This window comes from Schistocerca serialis, chromosome 10 (genome assembly GCF_023864345.2).
Source record: "Schistocerca serialis cubense isolate TAMUIC-IGC-003099 chromosome 10, iqSchSeri2.2, whole genome shotgun sequence".
Taxonomy (NCBI): Eukaryota; Metazoa; Arthropoda; class Insecta; order Orthoptera; family Acrididae; genus Schistocerca; species Schistocerca serialis.
The window spans coordinates 169241286-169261743 of NC_064647.1; the positions used below are offsets into that span (position 1 = coordinate 169241286).

At 40.3% G+C, this 20458-nt stretch overlaps 1 protein-coding gene across 1 annotated transcript in view; it reads left to right on the forward strand.

Moving 5' to 3' along the window:
• The window catches only part of LOC126424963 (uncharacterized), a 50867-nt gene extending 30941 nt beyond the window's left edge, over window positions 1-19926 (forward strand). The window contains exon 5 of the mRNA XM_050087836.1: window positions 19151-19926. Within this exon, the coding sequence (XP_049943793.1) occupies window positions 19151-19471 (321 nt within the window). The 3' untranslated portion in view covers window positions 19472-19926. The remainder of the gene's footprint in view (window positions 1-19150) is intronic.
• Window positions 19927-20458: the final 532 nt, after the last annotated feature.

Below are 20458 nucleotides of genomic sequence, written 5' to 3' on the forward strand. Positions count from 1 at the left end.
ACACTTAGGACCAAATAACATGTCTTACATTTCCTCAAACACATATGTTTTGTGTATCAGACTCTTCAGAAAGATGTGCACTGTGAACAAATTTTTGAAAAGTAGATTTTTTTAAATTTTTGGCATCCTATTTTAAACGCTCAAGGGAGGATGGGTGAGGGGGCACTACTATCTAGTATTGCCCCCATTCGGAAATATTGTAGATCCAGGGTTGATACAAAGAGCAGTCTGAGTTGTAGTGGTGGGGTAGGTAGTCTCCACATGACATGTGTTGACGTTTAGTGATTTTGCTATTTCCTCTTTGTTTATTGCTCTCACGTCAAATAAAACAAAATGGATTCCTGTTGCCGGGAGCTATCAAGCCAATTAAAATACGTCCACATAATTATGGAAGGCTAAAATATGTTTTTAGTTTCAGGTTTTATTTTATTTCCACCTTTCTGACAGTCAAGTATTAATCACTTTGCAGAACAATTAAGTTATTTTTGTCGGTTTGCTGAAGATATTTGGCTTTTATTAATCTTTTCTGCTGAGGCAGTCAATTAATTTGAAATGAAGTGTTTAATTCAACACTATTGGCTAGTTTTAACTGTTCACTGCATTTCAAGTGCATGTTTTGATCTTCTAGCACGTATGGCATTATGCCATAATAAAGAACCAAACACGAGATAATACAGAACTGGTACTCTAAGAAAATTTATAATCAAATGTGGACATACGAATGTGCAGTTTAGGCCGAATTATGCATTTTAGTATGGTTCATGAAATTCCGATGCACTTGGAATATCCTCTAATGTCTCGTTTCTTTTATGACATAATGTAAGATCTTTCAATGTTTTACAAGTACAAACATACGGGCTTCCTGCGTCATCGTAGCTGTTCAAGCGGTTATCTGGCGCTGTCTGGCTACTGCTGAAATGAAACTATTTCTAACAGATCGCGGGTAAATACTGCAAATGGTTGTGTGAAAAGCATTACTTCCAAAGTAAATTTCCTTTTACGCTAGGTGAACTATGTGTGAGAATGTACGATGAATTTCTTAAATCAGAGCATTTGACTCTCATTTAAAAATCAATTCTTTGAGGATGACCATTTAGAAGAATTTAGAGCCCAAAAGATCAAACATTTATGTCATTGTTAAAAATTTTACTGGCCCAGTTGTGTGACGTATCTTAAAGTGTAACACACTCAAAAAAGATTAACATTATGTGTGAAAGCTTAGCTTCTCTTGTAGCTTATTAATTAATCTTTGAGACCAATATTATATGTGAAAGCTTTTCTTGTAGCAACACTATGTAAATTAATTTAAACCATTAACTTTTCCTATTTGATTTGTGTGTTCGCACTACTTAACAGTGATGTTGCTGTTGGCTGACTACGTCACGTGTTCTTTGCTCTGAGTATCAGCTGTCATCAGCTGCCGAAATCACGTGACATGAGCAATGACTCTTAGAAAAGCACATAGCAATCTCAATTTCAATGCTTCAGAAAGTAACGTGTGGTGTTTGGTGGAATTCAAATTTATAATTTCGTAATACAAAAATATGCAGTATACATGTTGCTGCACATCAAACATTTTTCCAAAACGTGCTTTTCCCCTGTGTTTTGTTTTCTAAAGTGCCGGGAAATTCTACACTGGTGTAAAAAAACTATAACCATTCAAAGGATTGATACGTTCTACACTCAGGAAAAGTATACTGTCACTTATCTCAGAAAAAGTGTATTTTCACCCGGGAGAAAGCGTATTTTTAACTGGGAAATCTGGGAAAAATCAAGGAATTTTTTTTCCTTGTCTCGTATACGCTCTGCTCTCATTTGTCACAAAAGGTATATGAAGAAAAAGTTGCTCTATGTATTGTCTTAATCACTCTCACCTTTTTCGGTTGCAACTGACATTGGCCAGTTGCACACAGGTATTCAAAAATGTGACGTCACATCACTGCATGGTAGCACGCGCAAATGGTAGTAAGTCAGGATGTGAATTTGACTCTCAAAGAAAGTACAATCCCCCTTGAAAATGTCGTCTGCAGATGCAGACAGAACATTGGGTTTTAATGTGAAATCTGTCTGACCACAGCATAATAGCCTGTAATGTTGTATTAATTGTGACATTTCCAGTTGTGAAAGTTTACATTTTACAACAGGGCAGGGTTGTCAGGTGCAGTGTCATGAGGCTGTTCTGTAGGGGGAGGGGGAGGATATAAATACAGAAGAGGAAAGTACTAATCAGTTTCATTGGTGGGATAGAAGGTGTGTAGTAGTAGTACTGGAGTGGGAGTAGGGAAGGGGATAGGCAGGTGGAGGAGAAGGACTAGTGAAGGTTGAGGCCAGAGGGCTATGGGAACAAAGGATTTCTTGTAGGCAGCGTTCCCACATGTGCATTTAATAAAGCTGCTGTTGCCGAGAAGAATCCAGATGACACAGGCTATGAAGCAATAATTTAAGTGAAGCTCATTGTGTTGTGTGGCATGTTCAGCAACTGGGCAGTCCAGCTGTTTCTCAGCCCTAGTTTGGTGGTGGACAGACAGCGATTTGGTTTCATGCCCACGTAGAATGTGGCACAGTGTATACTGCTTAGTTCGTAGATAACATGGCTACCTTTGCATGTGACTCTGTCTTTGATGGGATGGAGATGCCAGTGACAGGAATGAAGTATGTGGTAGTGGGAGGTTCTGTGGGACAGGTCTTGCATCTGGGTCTTTGAATCATGAGGCAACTAGTTGGGAGCAAGGGTGGACTAGGAATGGACAAGTGTATTGCTTAGGTTGGGGTGGAGGGGATATTCCTAATTTCAGGGCACAACAGGTAATAGTCAAAATCTGGGCAGTGAATGTGATATAGTTGCCCTAGTCCTTGCTGTTACTGAGTCGTGAGAGGAGTGCTCCTTTGTGGCTAGAGAGTGGGTGGTGGGGGATGGTAGGTTACAGGTGGGAAAGCACAAGGGATCCGTTTCTGGATGAGGTTTGGAGGGTAATTTGGTATGTGAAGGCTTCAGTGAGACTCTTGGCGTATTTTGAGAGGGACTGCTCATTACTGCAAACAGTGACAGGTGCATAGGTTGTATGGAAGGAATGACTGGCTATGGATTAGTTGGCACTTGTTGAAATGGAGGTTTTGTTGGTGGTTGGTAGGTCCAGAGGACGGAGGTACTGATGTAGCAATGCCTGAGGTGGAGGTAGAAATAAAGGAAGGTGGCTTATTGGACAGAGGAAGACCAGGTGAAGCGAATGGGGGAAAAGGTGTTGAGTTTCTGGATGAATGTGGGGTGAGAGCACTCTGCCTTGGTCGACATGTTCGTCAATGAATCTGAAACAGGTGGGGTTTGGGATTGTCAGTGATTAGGAAGGATTCCTCTGGATGGTCCATGAATAGGTTAGGATGGTGCCATGCAGGTCCCCATTGCTGTACCATGGATTTGTTTGTGGAGAAGTAATTATGGGTGAGGATGTAGGAGGTTGTAAATTTTGAGTCAATGGAGATTGGGAAATGTTAGCTGGATTTGTGGATTGGCATCTTAGTGGCAGGGCTTGTAGATGGACATACCTGACTGCTGGTGAAACCTTTGTTGGCAGTTAAGATTATCTGGTTGGGATCAGTTTTTAGGTGATGGATTTCTGTGGATGTAAGGTGGGTTTCAATGTTGGGCAGGGTCTGATGGGGGCAGATCACAATTAGATGTAGGAGTATACTAAGCCAAGCGTTACCACCCAAGGAACTTTCCCTCCTTGACCATGTGATGGAGGAAAGCCGATGCAGGTGACCTTTGGAGAGTTATTCCCCTCAGTTCCTGGTTTGCACCCAAGCAGATGAAGTGTCCTACTTTCTACAAAACTACTGGTTTTTGTTCTGGAAGGTATTGAAAATGTTTGACAAACTCTATTTCCTTAGCAAACTGCAAAATGGTTCCACCTTTAATTCATCAAATGCTACCCAGTCTCAGGTGTTACTGTCTTTGTAAGCAACTGGGTGATACCCCTGTTACCATCATGGTAACCTCAGCGTGTTCCGGGAGCTAGTTTTCACAGTGACCTCACATTGCACACCAATGGAAAACTATGTGAACACTTAGAGTGGAAAGGGATCCACTTCATACATTGTGTACATAAAGGACCACCGGACAGCAATATAGACTGTGGTGTATTCAAGACCGTGATGTATTTATTCTCTCTTTTGAGGCAGACTTGCTTCCAGAAAAGGTATTAGTTGGTTAATTACATGTACCATAAAGCATTTCAATGTTCTTTTATCAAAATGATGTGGGACACACCAGTTTACAGGAATGGACACATGAGTTTGCAGCTACACTTAAAACAATTTTTATTTATTTTTGAATTTTTATATTTTTATTTACTGGTTACCAGTATTTAAGTGAAAATCCATCAGTGGAATAGACAGAGCTGTCCAGGAGAAATGACTTAGATTTAAAACTTGCTTTGCTATCTGTCAGATGTTTTATGTTGTGCAATTATTCAAAACTCTTGTTGCTGCATGTTACACTCCTTTGTGAGCCACTGGCAGTTTTAATAATGGAAAATAAAGGCCATTTATCCCTTCAGTGTTGTAGGTGTGGACATCACTGTACTTTTCAAATTGTGGCGGAATTTCATTAGTGATAGCTCCTTGGAGAGGTACCTACTTGACGTCCATAGGTGAACGCGACATATTGTTTTTACTGTTCACTTTTGTGTAACCAATACTTCCTTTCTGAGTTTTCAGTTACTCCAGAAATATCCCATAAGACATTACTGAGTGAGTGGAACTAAGCAAAATATCTAAGGAAGCTGATTCATTTGTTCCCAAGGTTAGCAGTTATACAAAGAGCGAAAGCAGCTGAACTTAACTGTTTGGGAAGCTCAGTAATATGCTTCTTCCAGTTCAAGTTGTCATCAATATGCAATATGTACACCCAAAAATTTGGAGCATTCTATCCTATTCACTGCCTCCTGCTCATGTGCTGTGGTGTGACTTACTTGTACTGACTGAATTAGTGTTCCCCCCCCCAAATTTAGGGAAGTCCATTTTCAGAGAACCACTTAACAGTTCTTTGAGAACCATTATTTACCATCCCTTCTGTTGCTTTCTCTTTAATGGGATTTATTATAGCACTAGTATCATTGCAAACCAATGCTGCTTGTATTTTAGGTGTACGGTCATTCACCTAGTTAAGGAATTTGAGTGGACCCCAAATTGAACACTGTGGGACTCCCTTTGTTGTTTCTCCCCAGTCACTAAAATTTTCTTCCCTTCAGACATTGTTTGAATTATTGAGCATAATCTTTTGTATTCCTTTTGTTAAGTATAATTCAAACTAGCAAATAAGATGATATACACAATAAAACGCCATGGAAAAATCGCAAAAAATATCAACTGGCGATATTAATTATTTAAGGTGTATTCCCTTTGATGAGTGACTGTATAAATAGCATTCCCCGTAAGTCAGGAAATTTTATGATGATTGTTTAAGCCTGTCTTGTCACCTATCTTATGAAGAGGTTTAACCATTGCATATTTTAACGCTGGCCGTTGTGTCTGAGCGGTTCTAAGTGCTTCAGTCTGGAACTGCACTGCTGCTACGGTCGCAAGTTTGAATCCTGCCTCAGGCATGGATGTGTGTGATGTCCTTAGGTTAGTTAGGTTTAAGTAGTTCTAAGTCTAGGGAACTGATGACCTCAGATGTTAAGTCCCATAGTGCTTCATAACCATTTGAACCATATTGTAACATGTCTGGAAAAATTCTCTGCGCCAGCAATGCACTACATGTATCATTAAGGACATCACTTATTAAGTTGAAACCACTTTTATGTGGAGAATTCTGTTTGACATTCTATCAACACCACATGTGCTTTTGTATTTTAGAGTTTTTATAATTCTTTCAATTTTGGTGAATGATGCTGGTGCTACTTGTAGTCGCTTAAAGTGATGTGTAAGTGAAATGATATTTTTAATCTCTTGCTTCTTTGACTGGACCATTTATTCTTATTTTTGCTGCTGCATTTAGAAAGTGACTGCCAAAAGTACTCGCAACTTAAGTATTATCAGTCACACCATTGTCAACTGGTTTATGTTATGGTATCTTATAGACTGGCTAGCTGTCCTGTGTCCCATTTGACAATATCCCATATAGTTTTAATCTTATTATCTGCATTATTTATTCCTGTCAGGACATGCATACTTCCGGACATTGTAAGACTTTCCTTAAAATAATACAAAATTTTTTTGTAGTATGCAAATGATTTATCTTAACTTACTCTGGCCTTTATATAATTTTCCCCCCTCTTACACAAGAGATTTTAATACCCTCAGTTATTCATGGTTTACTTGGTTTCTAATATATATTGTGGATAATTTTTTAGGAAAGCAACTTTGAAATATTGACACAGATTTACTATGGGATAAATTGAATTTGACATTTAGTAAATCTTTAGCTGTATACACTTCCTCCCATATCACCCCTTTTCATCTACTCTTAAAACGTTGTATCCTGATCTCATTAATAAGCCTCACTGCTGTGTATGAACTTGCCTCATGGCTGTAAGCTGCTATATTGTTTATTTATATTAATTATGCTTCCTGATGAAGTGGTCCATTAATGATTAGGTACTCATTGTTTCAGCCTGAGCACTGTGTATGAAAACTCTGCAGTCAGTGACCTACTATCTCAGTGCACACGAGTTGCAAAAATTGACTACTGAAATTGGACTGAAGCATCCAAATAATGATTCACAACCTTCTTTTATGTGTGTGTTCTGCTACCGCTTGGGTAGTAGATTTTTTATGTATCCAATTAAATTATACAGAAATGTTTGAAACAGCACTGAGTGCAGTATGTATTAAAGTTTTACTCCCACCTAACACTGTTGGTTCCCAATGTTCCCTCTAGGTGGCATGCACAAATGAGTTATTCAGCAGTCATCATGGAGTCATATAATGGTGTAGAACTTGTGCAGTGTTGTTTACGGTTTTATGAATCCAAATTCACTTCTGCAGCTCAGAGACAATTCAGGATTAAATATCGTAAGCCACCACCTCAAACTATTAAACTAGCAAAGAAAAGTTTACTTTTTTCCTGTAAGTGGCATGAAAACATCTAATCTTTATGTTTTCAGATTTGCTGATGGTGAAAATGTTAATGAAAATGGAAGATTAGTTCTTGTTTTGAAGTTATGATAACTTTATGTTGTTGCCTGTATAAGCTTGTGCATGTATTTACACTGAAGCATGAAAGAAACTGGTATAGGCATGCATATTCAAATACAGAAACATGTAAACCGGCATAATACGGTGTTGTGGTCGGCAAGGCCTATATAAGACAACAAATGTCTCGCACAGTTGTTCCATCGGTTACGGCTGCCACAATGGCACCTTATCAAGATTTAAGTGAGTTTGAATGTGGTGTTATAAACGGCACACGAATGATGGGACACAGCATCTCCCAGGTAGTGATGAAGTGAGGATTTTCCCATATGACAATTTCACGAGTGTCCCGTGAGAGGAATCCGGTAAAACATCAAATCTCAGACATCGCTGCGGCCGAAAAAAGATCCTGTAAGAATGGGACCAACAGCAACTGAAGTGAAGTGAAACATTCAACATGACAGAAGTGCAACTCTTCCACAAATTGCTGCAGATTTCAGTGCTGGGCCATCAAGTGTCAGCATGTGAACCATTCAATAAAACTATCATCAATATTGGCTTTCAGCTGAAGGCCCACTCATGTACCCTTGCTGACTGCAAGACATAAACTTTACGCCTCGCCTGGGCCTGTCAGCACTGACATTGGATTGTTGATGACTGGAAATATGGTGCTTGGTCAGACGAGTCTCATTTCAAATTGTATCGAGTGGATGGAGGTGTATGGGTATGGAGACAACCTCATGAATCCATGGACCCTGCATGTCAGCAGGAGTCTGTTGAAGCTGGTGGGGGCTTTGTAATGGTGTGGGCATGTGCAGTTGGAGTGATACGAGACCCCTGATAAATCTAGATACGACTCTGACAGGTGACACATACATAAGCATCCTCTCTGATCCCCTGCATCCATTCATGTCCATTGTGCATTCTGCCAGATTTGGCGAGTTCCAGCAGGACAGTGAAACACCCCTCATGTCCGGAAATGGTACAGAGTGGCTCCAGGAACTCTCTTATGATTTTAAATACTTCAGCTGGCCACCAAACTCCCCAGACATGAACGTTATTGAGCATATCTGGAATGCCTTGCAACATGCTGTTCAGAACAGATCTCTACCCCCTCGTACTCTTACAGATTTATGAACAGCCCTGCAGAATTAATGGTGTCAATTCCCTCCAGCACTACTTCAGTCATTAATAGAGTTCATGCCACATCGTGTTGTGGCACTTAAACCTATTACCTGGAACCTACCTTCCTATATAAAAGATACTAACCATTTCCTCCAACTCTCCACAGTTCTTGTCCCTTCACCTCATGGTGCCCCGCTCATCACTGTTGATGCCACCTCCCTGTACACTAACATTCCTAATCCTATTTCCCAATGCCTGACGGATTCCAAACCAACAACCTCCTTCCTAGTCACCATGACCCACTGTATCCTTACCCACAATTAGTTCTCCTTTGAAGGCATTACCTATAAATAAATCCAGGGTATGCCTGTGGGCACCCGTGTGGCACCATCCTATGCAACCTATTCATGGGCCATCTAGAGGAATCCTTCCTAAAAGCCCATAATCCTAAACCCCTCACCTGGTTCAGATTCATTGATGACGTCTTTGCTATCTGGATTGAAGGTGAGGACCCCCGTCCACATTCCTCCAGAACCTCAACAACTTCTCCCCCATTTGTTTCACCTGGTCCTACTCAACCCAACAAGCCACCTTCCTAAATGTTGACCTCCACCTCAAAGATGGCTACATCAGTACCCTGTGAAATCCTGCTCTCGTTTATGCAATGGCAATTTGCTTTTGGAGACTACTTCTGATTCTCAAGCACAACTGCTTGCAACTTCACTCCTCCACAGCTATCCTGTTGAGCCCCATCAAGTGCTGAATTCTCCCCATGGTGCTATTTACATTAGGCTGCTCGATGGTCTGACAAAGGCAGAAATCTAAATGTACCTCTCTGATCAGGTTGTCATTGGAGTCTAGCGTGTGATGAGAAAGGTAGATACATCCTTAGTGCCCACACGCATTCCATCTCATAGGGGAGTCATGGTGCTCCCTGGGATGACATTCATAGTCAACCCATCTGCCTGACTACCTAGCTTCAAGCTGTTGCAATCTGCATTTTCCTTCCTTGCATGACCTTTTCTCTTTGTACCATTTACATCCCTCCATTATTGGGTGTCACAGGGGCAGACTTCCTCCAGGTTTTTTGGCAAGATCACCCCCCCCCCTTTCTGCTGCTTGGTGACTTTAATGCACACCATCCCGTTCTTGGCTGACCTTCTCAGTCAACTTGACCTCATCTGCCTTAACATGAGAGCACCCACATTCCTTTCAGAGTCTACTTATACCTGTTCCCATTTGGACCTCTCCTTCTGCACTGCCCAGCTTACCCATCATATTGATTGATCCATTCTCTCTGACATGTAATCAAGCATTTTTTTTTTTTTCATGTGCTATCCGTTTGCTGACTCCTACCCCTTCTTCATGCACACCCAAATGGCAGCTTTCTAAGGCCGAGTGGAGGCTTTCTTCATCCTTGGCGACCTTCAGTGAACAACAGTTCTCCACTTGTGATGACCAGGTAGAACATCTGACAAAAAATTATCCTTACTGCCACAGAATGTTCCATTCCATGCACATTGTCTTTAGTGTGCTGTGTCCCGGTCCCTTGGTGGACTGAGGCATCCCGCGACGCAATTTGTGCACAGAGATGTGCTCTCCACGTTTGTAACAGTCATCCTACGATGGCAAACAACATTCGTTATAAATAGTTGTGTGCACAGTGTCGTCGCATTCTCCAGGACAGCAAAAAAGCTAGCTGGCTTTCATTCACTAGTTCTTTTAACAGTTGCATTCCCTCTTCCATCGTGTGGGCCAACCTCCAATGGCTCTATGTGACCAAGGTCCATTCCCCAACTTCTGGCCTGACACAGTAGCACATGATGTCATAGTGGACTCTATTGCTATCTCCAACATCTTTGGCTGCTATTTTGAGGAGATTTTGAGCTCCACACACTATCACCCTGCCTTCCTCACATCGAAAATGAATGGAGGAGGCTCGGTTAATATCCTTCTCTTCTCAGAATCGTGAGTGCTACAGAGCTGCCTTTACTATGAGGGATCTAGATCGTGCTCTCGCTTCATCCCGATCCTCTTCCCCAGGGCCAGAAGACCTTCACATTCAGATGTTGCAGAACATTTCTCTTCAGGGCAAGCACTTTCTCCTTGATACATAGAGTTGCATCTGGGCAGATAGCACATTCCCCAGATGCTGGCGTGAAGCAACTGTCATACCTAAGCCTAGCAAGAGCTTCCTTCTAGTCATTTGCTCTAACTTTCTGTGCCCTTTAGAGCCTCTGTGTGCTGTGCACCATCCATCCCTTAGTGCAACAGGTATAGGAAAGCTGTCACTTGCTTACTCTTGATGGGGCCACTGCGATGTTTGTGGGTTCCTGGTCACATCGGTCTGGTAGGAAATGTGGCTGCTGATGCTGCTGCCAAGACTGCAGTCCTCTTACCTCGACCCGCTAGTGCTTCCATTCCCTTTTATGATCTGTGTTTGTCTGTCAGCAGGTGGTGACATTTTGGCATCACCACTGGTCCTCCCTTCATGGAACTATTTACAGGGAACTAAGCCTCTCCCAGCAGCTTGGACGAACTCTTCTCGGCCCTCTCGCCATGAGATCATTTTAACTAAGTCGCGCATTGGGCACTTTCCTTTTAACTATCGCCATGTGTTAAGTGATGCTCCACAACCAGTTTGTGCTCATTGCCCTCAGCCTTTGATGGTTTGCCATTTCTGACAGGATGTTTTTAACTACTTATGTTCTCATTTATGTTTGTCGTCTGAGTTATCGGCCGTTTTAGCAAATGATGCATGGGCTGTCGACTGCGTCTTACTTTTTATCTGTCATGGCAGTATGGTGAAGGACCATTTAATCTTCAGTTCAGGACCTCCATTTATCTATGGCGTACTTTATGGACCCCTCTCAAATTCCCTGTTTTTAGCTACCTTTCCTTCCAGCGATTGGGCTTAACATGTAGTCGTTTTTTAACTCCTTTTTTTGTCTTCATGTTCTACAGTTATGACACGGGCATGTATGACCCTCATTGTTTTTGCACCCTAAAACATAACAAAACCATGGTCAGGCATCTGGAATTTCAGAAGTGCATATAAACAGTTCTCTGATTTGCCCATCACCTACTGAATGTCAGATGGGAATATAGAGCAAAGTGGCAAGGAATATGTGCTCTGATTGCCCTACACTTGGAGACATTGTGTAGTAAGAGTTTGTTAAACATGGCAGTTTTCATGCAACAGTAGCATCTTTTTTGCTGGGTTGGGGTTGTGGCTGGCACAGTGCAAACAGCAGAATCGGGAGCAGAGACATGTGAAAAGACACACCCTCGGTTTGGGTGTGAAGGGTGAAAGGTTGCTGGTTTTAGACGTTGAGAGCTTAAGAGTTCAGACAGTGGAGGTACTTCCCGGTGTCACAGAGTCCTAACGAGTGAGCTTCTGGATTTTCACATGTGACCACACACAGCTGACTTACCACCACAGCTGATTCATGTGAGAATGCATCAGCATTGCCAATAGGTGGGTGCTGATGTTTGTGAAGGGGCATACTGTTGCCTCAACATTGTTTGTCCCGGTTTCAGTGATAGTATTACTTTCATTTATTATTCAACCAACCACTTGAGCAACTAAAACATTTAGAGGGTTGCATTCATGTTAGTGATTGAATGTGCAGCCAGGATATGATAGTGTCCCTCCCAGTTCCTTCATACCTTTATTGCCATTGTATTGGTCTTGTCACTAAGTCTTATGCTGTGTCATTGCTTTTAATATAATGAAGCATCAATTTATTTTATTTGAAGTAACTTGTAGTTTCCTTCAGTCCATTATTATTATTATTATTATTATTATTATTATTATTATTATTATTATTATTATTATTATTTGTTTATTGAGTAAAAATAGTCATTCAGTAGAATTTTATAGCAATTCACCAATGTAGAATTCCGTGTTTAGGGTCTCTTTTGATATAACAATTCCATTAGGCAGTTAACATTTAACATCAGGTATTAAGCGGTGTGTGACGGAGTCTGGGCAGTTCCATCAATCTGATATAATTTCACATCCACACATTCTGAGGTTTTGCAATTGATGCATTGTCAGTTTGCATCACCAGGTTTTACAAATTTGATCAAGTATGCCTAGTACGCAGCACAGTGTGCAGAACAGCAGCCACAACCATTTCTTAACTCCATACCAGTTCTGTTTAAATAAAACTAGTAATTACTGTGAGTTGCCTAAATACCTTTTTTTTATTAGGTGTGCGTGGTGTAAAGAAAATGTTTTTGTCATCCAGTAGATGCCAGCATTTTTGTTGTGGCTACTGGAAATAAAGAAGGAAATGTTTAATTATTACAAAAGTATACATTATTTAAAAAAATATCACAGGAACTGTGCTACAGAAATTATTATAAAATATTTCATGTCAACATACTAAAGTCCCAATTGATGGAAGTCGGCTGTAATTTAATGTTGTACACTGCCTTGATTTTCTTTCCTCTGCTTGTTATTTGTGTAACAGTTAAATCTGCAACAGTTCAGTTGATGATATGAACTGCAAGTTATTCAAGAAATTAATGATTTGAGAGTTTTTGGTGTGGTTTAAGTGTTTAAAATGTGCATATGTGCACTTTGGAATTTGCGCTATGTGGAGATATGTCCTCTTGTCACAGCTGCATCTGCTCATTTGTCAGTTCTTGTGCCAGGCAGGAAGGGCTTTACAAACTGCTGGTATAAGTAGTTCTTTGTATGGCAAAACTGAGTAACCTTTTAAAAATATTTGCAATGTGCCTTAGCAGCTAAAGTTTCAACAACACATTTATTTCAGTCTGTTCTTATTGTATGAAGAATTTCAGCATAGGTTTTGACATTTGGAATTGGACCATTTCGTTGCAAAAGTCTTGTCAGTTCAGTTTCTTCACCATCTCGGTGACACTCTCCCACAGGTCGGACAATCCCGTGACCATTCATGCTGCCCTTCTCTGTATACATTCAATATCCTCTGTTAGTTCCATTTTATACAGATCCCACATGCTTCAAGCACTGTTCAAGGAAGGTCTTTAATGACATTATTGTTGGAAAGATGCACCAGAATATCAGCTTATACTAACTATCCTTTATTCACGACAGACTGTTTAAGCATTTCTCACCATTGTCCAGTACATCTAGACTGATGTGATGTCCATATTAGGTCATTAGTGAACTGTCTTATAACTGTTACTATTTTGATGAGATTTTAAATGATGTAAATACACTGTATTGAAAACATGTTAATTAAGGTTTAACAGTAGTTTGACAGTTGAACTCTTATGACACTATACTTGCCTTACCCATGACTGAGCCATCTCCACAGTGTGTTACATCCAGGTATTTGTATGTGTTTACTGATTCTATCTGTGACTCATTGATATCATAGTAATAGGATAATACTTTTTTCATTTTGTGAAGTGTGTGATTTTATATTTCTGAATGCTTAAAGCAAGTTTCCAACATTTGAACCAAATTGATATCTTATGAAGATAATCTCGTACAGTGCTTCATTAGACCAAAAGTCACACCCTTCTACAAGAATGATAGCAGAAATTATCCGCAACACTACCATCCAATATCATTGACATCAATTTGTTATAGAACCATAGAAGGATTTTATTATGTTTGAGCTATTAATATTGTATGCACGCAAGTGTGTTAATATTGCAAGCAAGTGTGTTAATATTGCAAGCAAGTGTGTTAATATTGCAAGCAAGTGTGTTAATATTGCAAGCAAGTGTGTTAATATTGCAAGCAAGTGTGTTAATATTGCAAGCAAGTGTGTTAATATTGCAAGCAAGTGTGTTAATATTGCAAGCAAGTGTGTTAATATTGCAAGCAAGTGTGTTAATATTGCAAGCAAGTGTGTTAATATTGCAAGCAAGTGTGTTAATATTGCAAGCAAGTGTGTTAATATTGCAAGCAAGTGTGTTAATATTGCAAGCAAGTGTGTTAATATTGCAAGCAAGTGTGTTAATATTGCAAGCAAGTGTGTTAATATTGCAAGCAAGTGTGTTAATATTGTATGCAAGCTTATTAATGTACAACAGGAACAGCAAGGGTCATAAAACACTTCACTTGGGCACACCTGTGGTTACTTCTATATCTGCCGATGACTCTCCGTATAAGATAACTTGAACTTGCTGCATCCCCCGTACCAAAAATTCTTCAGTCCACACACAAATTTTGCCTGATACTCGTAAATCTTAAATTTGATGATAATGTGGTACTGAATCAAATGCTTTTCAGAAATGGAGAAGTACTACATCTACCCGATGGCCTTAATCCCTACCTTCAAGCGTGTCGTGAGGAAACTGCAAGTTGATTTTGACATTTTCGGAATCCAAGATGGTTGGCTTGGAGGACATTCTATTAGAAAATATTCTTAGCTCAAACTTAATGAAATACCTCTATGGTTCTGTAACAAATTGATGTCAACAATATTGGATGGTAATGTTGTAGATGATTTCTGCTGTCGTTTTTGTAGAAGGGTGTGACTTTTGCTTTCTTCCAAGTGCTGGGCACAGTTGTTTGTTCAAGGGATCTAAGACAGATTATAATTGAGAGGGGTAACCTAGCTGCAAATTCAGTATATAATCTGATAGGGATTCCATCGTATGCTGGAGCTTTGTTCAATTTTAATGATTCCAGTTGTTTCTCAATGCCACTGACACTGATACTTAGTTCATTCATGTTTTTAGTGGTACAGGGAATAAATTGGGACAAACCTCCGCACAACCAGAACCATATGGTTGTACATCTAAAACTATACTCTGCAAACCACCATGAAGTGCAAGGCAGAGGGTATGTCCCATTCTACCAGTTATTACGGTGTTTTTTTGTTCCATTCACATATTGAGTTCAGCAAGAATTATTGTTTGAATGCGTCTGTGCGTGCAGTAATTATTCTAATCTTATCCTCATGATCCCTATGTGATGGATACATAGAGAGTTGTAGTATTCCCCTAGAGTAATCATTTAAATCTGGTTCTTGAAATTTGTTTATAGACCTTCTGAGGAAAGTTTACGTCTATCATCAAGGATCTTCCAGTTCAGTTGCTTCAGTATTTGTGTGACACTCTCCTATTGATTAAACAAACCTGTGACCATTTGTGCTGCTCTTCTCTGTATATGTTAAATATCCTCTGTTAGTCCTATCTGGTGTGAGCCCCACACTCTTGAGCAATATTGTAGAACCACTCACACGAATGATTTATAAGCAATGTACTTTGTAGATAGATTACACTTCCCCAGTATTCTACCAATAAACTGAAGTCAATTTCCTGCTTTACCCACAACTGAAACTGTGTGATCATTCCATTTCATGTCCTGTCTGCCCCTGATAGCAGAGTGCTCAGTGCAACAGAATGTCGTACCTAATGGCCCGGGTTTGATTCCCGGCTGGGTCGGAGATTTTCTCCTTTCAGGGACTGGGTGTTGTGTCGCCCTTATCATCATCATTTCATCCCCATTGACACGCAAGTTGCCGAAGTGGCGTCAACTCGAAAGATTTGCACCAGGCGAACGGTCTACCCGACGGGAGACCCTAGCTAGCCACACAGTATTTCATTTCATGTCCCTACAGTGTGTAACAACCAGGTATTTGCATGAGTTGGCTGATTCCATTTGGGACTCATTGATATTACAGTTATACGATTCTGTGTTTTTTCGTTTTGGGAAGTGCACAATTTTACATTTCTGAACATTTAAAGCAAGTTGCCAATCTCTGCACCATTTTGAAATCCTATCAAAGACCTGACTGATATTTATGCAACGTCTTTCAGACAATACTTAATTATAAATAACTGTATCATCTGCAAGAAGTCTGAGGTTACTATTAATATTGTGTGGAAGGTGATCAATATACAACATGAACAGCAAGGGTCACAACACACTTCCATGGGGCACACCTGAAGTTACTTCACGTCTGACAGTGACTCTCCATCCAAGATATGCTGTGCCTCCCCCTCCCTCCCCTCCAACCAAAAAGTCTTCAGTCCAGTTAAAAATTTAACTTGATACCACATATTATCATTGACAATAAGCACAGGTGTGGTACTGCGTCAAATGCTTTTCAGAAATCAAGAAATACTGCATATACCTGTCTGCCTTGATCCAAAGCCATCAGTATATCATGTGAGAAAAGTGCGAGTTGGGTTTCACTTGATGGATTTTTTCGAAATCCATGTTGGTTGGCATTGAGGAGATAATTCTGTTCAAGATACCTCATTATGTTTGAGCCCAGAATATGTTTTAAGATTCTACAACAAATCAATGTCAGAGGTATGGGATGGCAGTTTTGTAGATCACTTCCACTACTCTTTTTGTAGACTGTTGTGACCTGTGCTTTTTTCCAAGAACAGGGCATGCTTTTCTGTTTAAGGGATCTATGATAGATTGTAGTTGTAACAGGGGCTATCTCAGTTGTGATTTCAGTATGTAAACTGATAGGGATTCCATCAGGCCCTGGAGCTTTGTTCAATTTTAATGATTTCAAATGTTTCTCAACACCACTTATACTAATACTTATTTCAGCGATCTTTTCAGTGTTATTAGGATTAAATCGGGACAATTCTCCTGGGTTTTCCTTTGTACAGGGACATTTGAAGATGCAGTTAAGCATTTCAACTTTTGCTGTGCTACTCTCAATTTCAGTTCCTGTCTCATTCGCTAGGACCTGGGCACTAACTTTGATGCCACTAACAGCCTTTACATACGACAGGAATTCCTTTTGGTTTTGTGAAAGATCGTCTGACAATATTCCGCTATGGTAGCCATTGAAGACTTTATGCATTGCTCTGCTGACAGCCAAACGTGTCTCATTCATTATCTCTCTATCTTCAGTGCTATGTTTTGTTTTACACATTATGTAGTAAGCTCTGTTTCTTTAGAAGTTTCTTTACAGTGACTGTATACCATGGAGGTGTCGTGTCCCCCCCCCCCTCCCCCTCCCATTATGCACTGCTCTATTGGGTACATATCTGTCCTGTGCATGGTCAACTATTCTTTGAAACTTGAGCCATAGCTCCTCTATGTGCTCCTGCCTTGGGCTGAAGGTTTCAAGTTCCTCATTGAGATATGGCACTACTGATTTTTTTTTTTTATCTAGTTCTGTGTGTGTGTGTTGTGTTGTGTTGTGTTGTGTTGTGTTGTTTTAGTTGTACTTTGGTAATCATTGTTGCCACAACTGCGTCATGGTCACTGATATCAGTTTTGATGTGTATGCTCTCAATCTGATCTGTTTGTTTGCCATTAAATCCAATATATTTCCATCATGAGTGGGCTTCCTAACTAGCTGTTTTAGGTAGTTCCCAGAGAAGGCACGTAGTAAAGTTTCACAGGAAGTCTTATCATGCCCACCAATAACAAAACTGTATCTTCCCAATTAATTGTTGGATGATTCAAGTCTCCATCAATGATTACAATATAATTTTGGGCTTATATATAAGTGAACCAGGGTTTTCTTAAAAGTTTTTTGTTACATCAGGGGATGAGTCTCGTGGGCAATAGGAGGAGCCAATTACCATTTTATGCCCACCCCTGATACTGAATCTTCACCAAACAATCTCGCATGCCACTTCAATTTTGCCCTTGGTTGATTCCAGCTTCTTGTCTACTGCGACAGATACACCACTTTAATTTCCCATTTGCCTATTCCTTTGATATGCACTTAAAATTTCCCAAAAAATCTCACTGCTATTGATTTCAGGTTTCAACCAGCTTCCCATCTGTACCACCCCCCCTCCAATACCACCCCCCCTCCAATACCACCCCCCCCTCCAATACCACCCTCCCTCCCTCCCTCCCTCCCTCCCTCCCTCCCTCCCTCCCTCCCTCCCTCCCTCCCTCCCTCCCTCCCTCCCTCTCTCTCTCTCTCTCTCTCTCTCACACACACACACACACACACACACACACACACACACACACACACACACACACACACACAAGTGCATGTTGTTAAGTAAACAGAAATTATCCTTACAAGACATGTATTCTAGTCATCCTGCCCTCAGTCTCTGCTGGCTCCTGACCCACACCTGCCTCCACTTGTCTTCAGGCCTCCCACTAAGCTTGATTAATCTACACTCACACACACTTTTATCTCAGCAGTTTCCCTCTTAATCTCCCCCCCCCTCCCCCCCCCCCCCCCCCACACACACACACACACACACACACACACACACACACACACACCTCTTCTGTACTTTGTGTACAACATGCAACTTACTGTGCCTGCACAAGACAGGCTCACCAGTGCCATATTATTATTTGTTTCCCTTGCTTACCTCCTGTGCGCTCTCTCTCTCTCTCTCTCTCTCTCTCTCTCTCTCTCTCTCTCTCTGTCTGTCTGTCTGTCTGTCTGTCTGTCTGTGTGTGTGTGTGTGTGTGTGTGTGTGTGTTAGCTCTGGATAAGAAAATAATCCAGAAGCTTAGTAATGTTTTAATTGTATCTATGTGCCTGTCAGAAGTTGGGCACCTCAGCTGTACAATGAATATGTACCTCTACGCGTTCCGCTACCTGTATTCCACCTAGAACTTTCCAGTACTATATTAATTATCGGTATATGACATGGAACTTGGTCTGCTGTTGCTTCTACATTACTTCCTGCATCTAGTATCTCATTTGATCCAACTTTTCCTTTCCTTCTGTAGAAATGTGTGCTATTTTCTCTTCTGTTCGCTATCTTGCTTCTGATCAATAATGTTAAATTGAAAAACTAAAGATTCAAGTTTTTGGCTGATTTGGATACTAATGCAGGTTTTTTTCTGAAATGTTTCCAGTCTTTATTGATAACTATTTTACTTGCGGGTGCCCTCCACTGTTTTTAATGGTAGTTATGTTGTCGGAGCTACTAGTTGCGAAGAAAATGTGCGTATTTCTAAAACCAATATTTTCTGTTACAGGAAACGTCTAATGAAGCTGTGCCACGGAGTAAGACAGTGACATCTAATGGTGCTCTGTTACGGAGTAAGACGGTGGCTCTGAGTGAAAAAAAGAACCGAACATTAGTTATAGCCAGAGGGCCTGAAAAAAAGACTGATGCTGAGCAGGATAAGCAAAATTATCAGTGCAAAATCTGCAACTTTCAAAGTAAACATAAGTCAGTGTTCCTCTTCCATTTGCAGAGACACCTTCAAAGTAGTTACAGGTGTGATTTCTGCTGTGAATTATTGCCAAAGGATTTAAACTACTGGATAGCGAAGATGCAGAAACAGGCAATGTAGAAACTGCCAACAAAAATGTCATTCCACATACTAAAGCATCAGAAATGAGAGATTATGTGGAAACAATGATTGGAGAAATACATACTGCTGGCTTTGTTACCACGTGAAACCTGTAACTCCTACTACACTAAGTGAAACAAAACATAAGTATCATTTACGAATATGAGGATGTGAGTAGTATTGAGCAAGGGGCACTTAATATCCTTCTGACTTTCTATGCTCACTTTGTTCACCTGTTGTGGTGAAACTTTAGGACTTGGCAAAAATACAGTAACATGTCACCTATCCATAACTGAAGGAGGAGCAACTGGATTAATTGTACTTAATTGGATGAAGTTGAAGTCTTCTCAATAATCTTGCAGTTAACATAAATTCTCACATCCAATTTTGGTGGTGTAATAGTTCCCAGAACAAGCTAGAGAGAGAGAGAGAGAGAGAGAGAGAGAGAGAGAGAGGTGGTGGTAGTAGTAGTAGTAGTAGTAGTAGTAGTAGTAGTAGTATACCACATAGTATGAATGACAAAAAAGTAAGTAATCTGTTGCAATCAGTTGAAGACTTTATAAAATAACTGGGTTCAGGCTGGTGTTGTTGTTCTAGCTTTTGTTTGCACATTTTTGTGACAGGTTAATAACTTCGTAAAAAATGGTACAATACGAACTATACATGTTGTGAATATAGTTTACAGTCATTTATATTCATGTATGAGAATGTTAACTTCTGTGTTGTTGAGATTGGTATCCTTAGTTTGACTTAGGGGGTACTTTCAATCTGCTTGTCAAATCAGTTCTTGCAGGTTTGTATTTTCCAGGTCTAAGTTAGGTAAGTTTTGTGTTCAATATCAGGAATAACAAATTATAAAAGGAATTTTGGTGTGGTTAGTTTCGTGAATAAAATATGTTTTCGAATCCAAAATTATGACAATTCCCACATTTCATATTTGGATATTGTCTATTTAGGATAGGTTTGACAAAAACTAGAAAGTGTTTG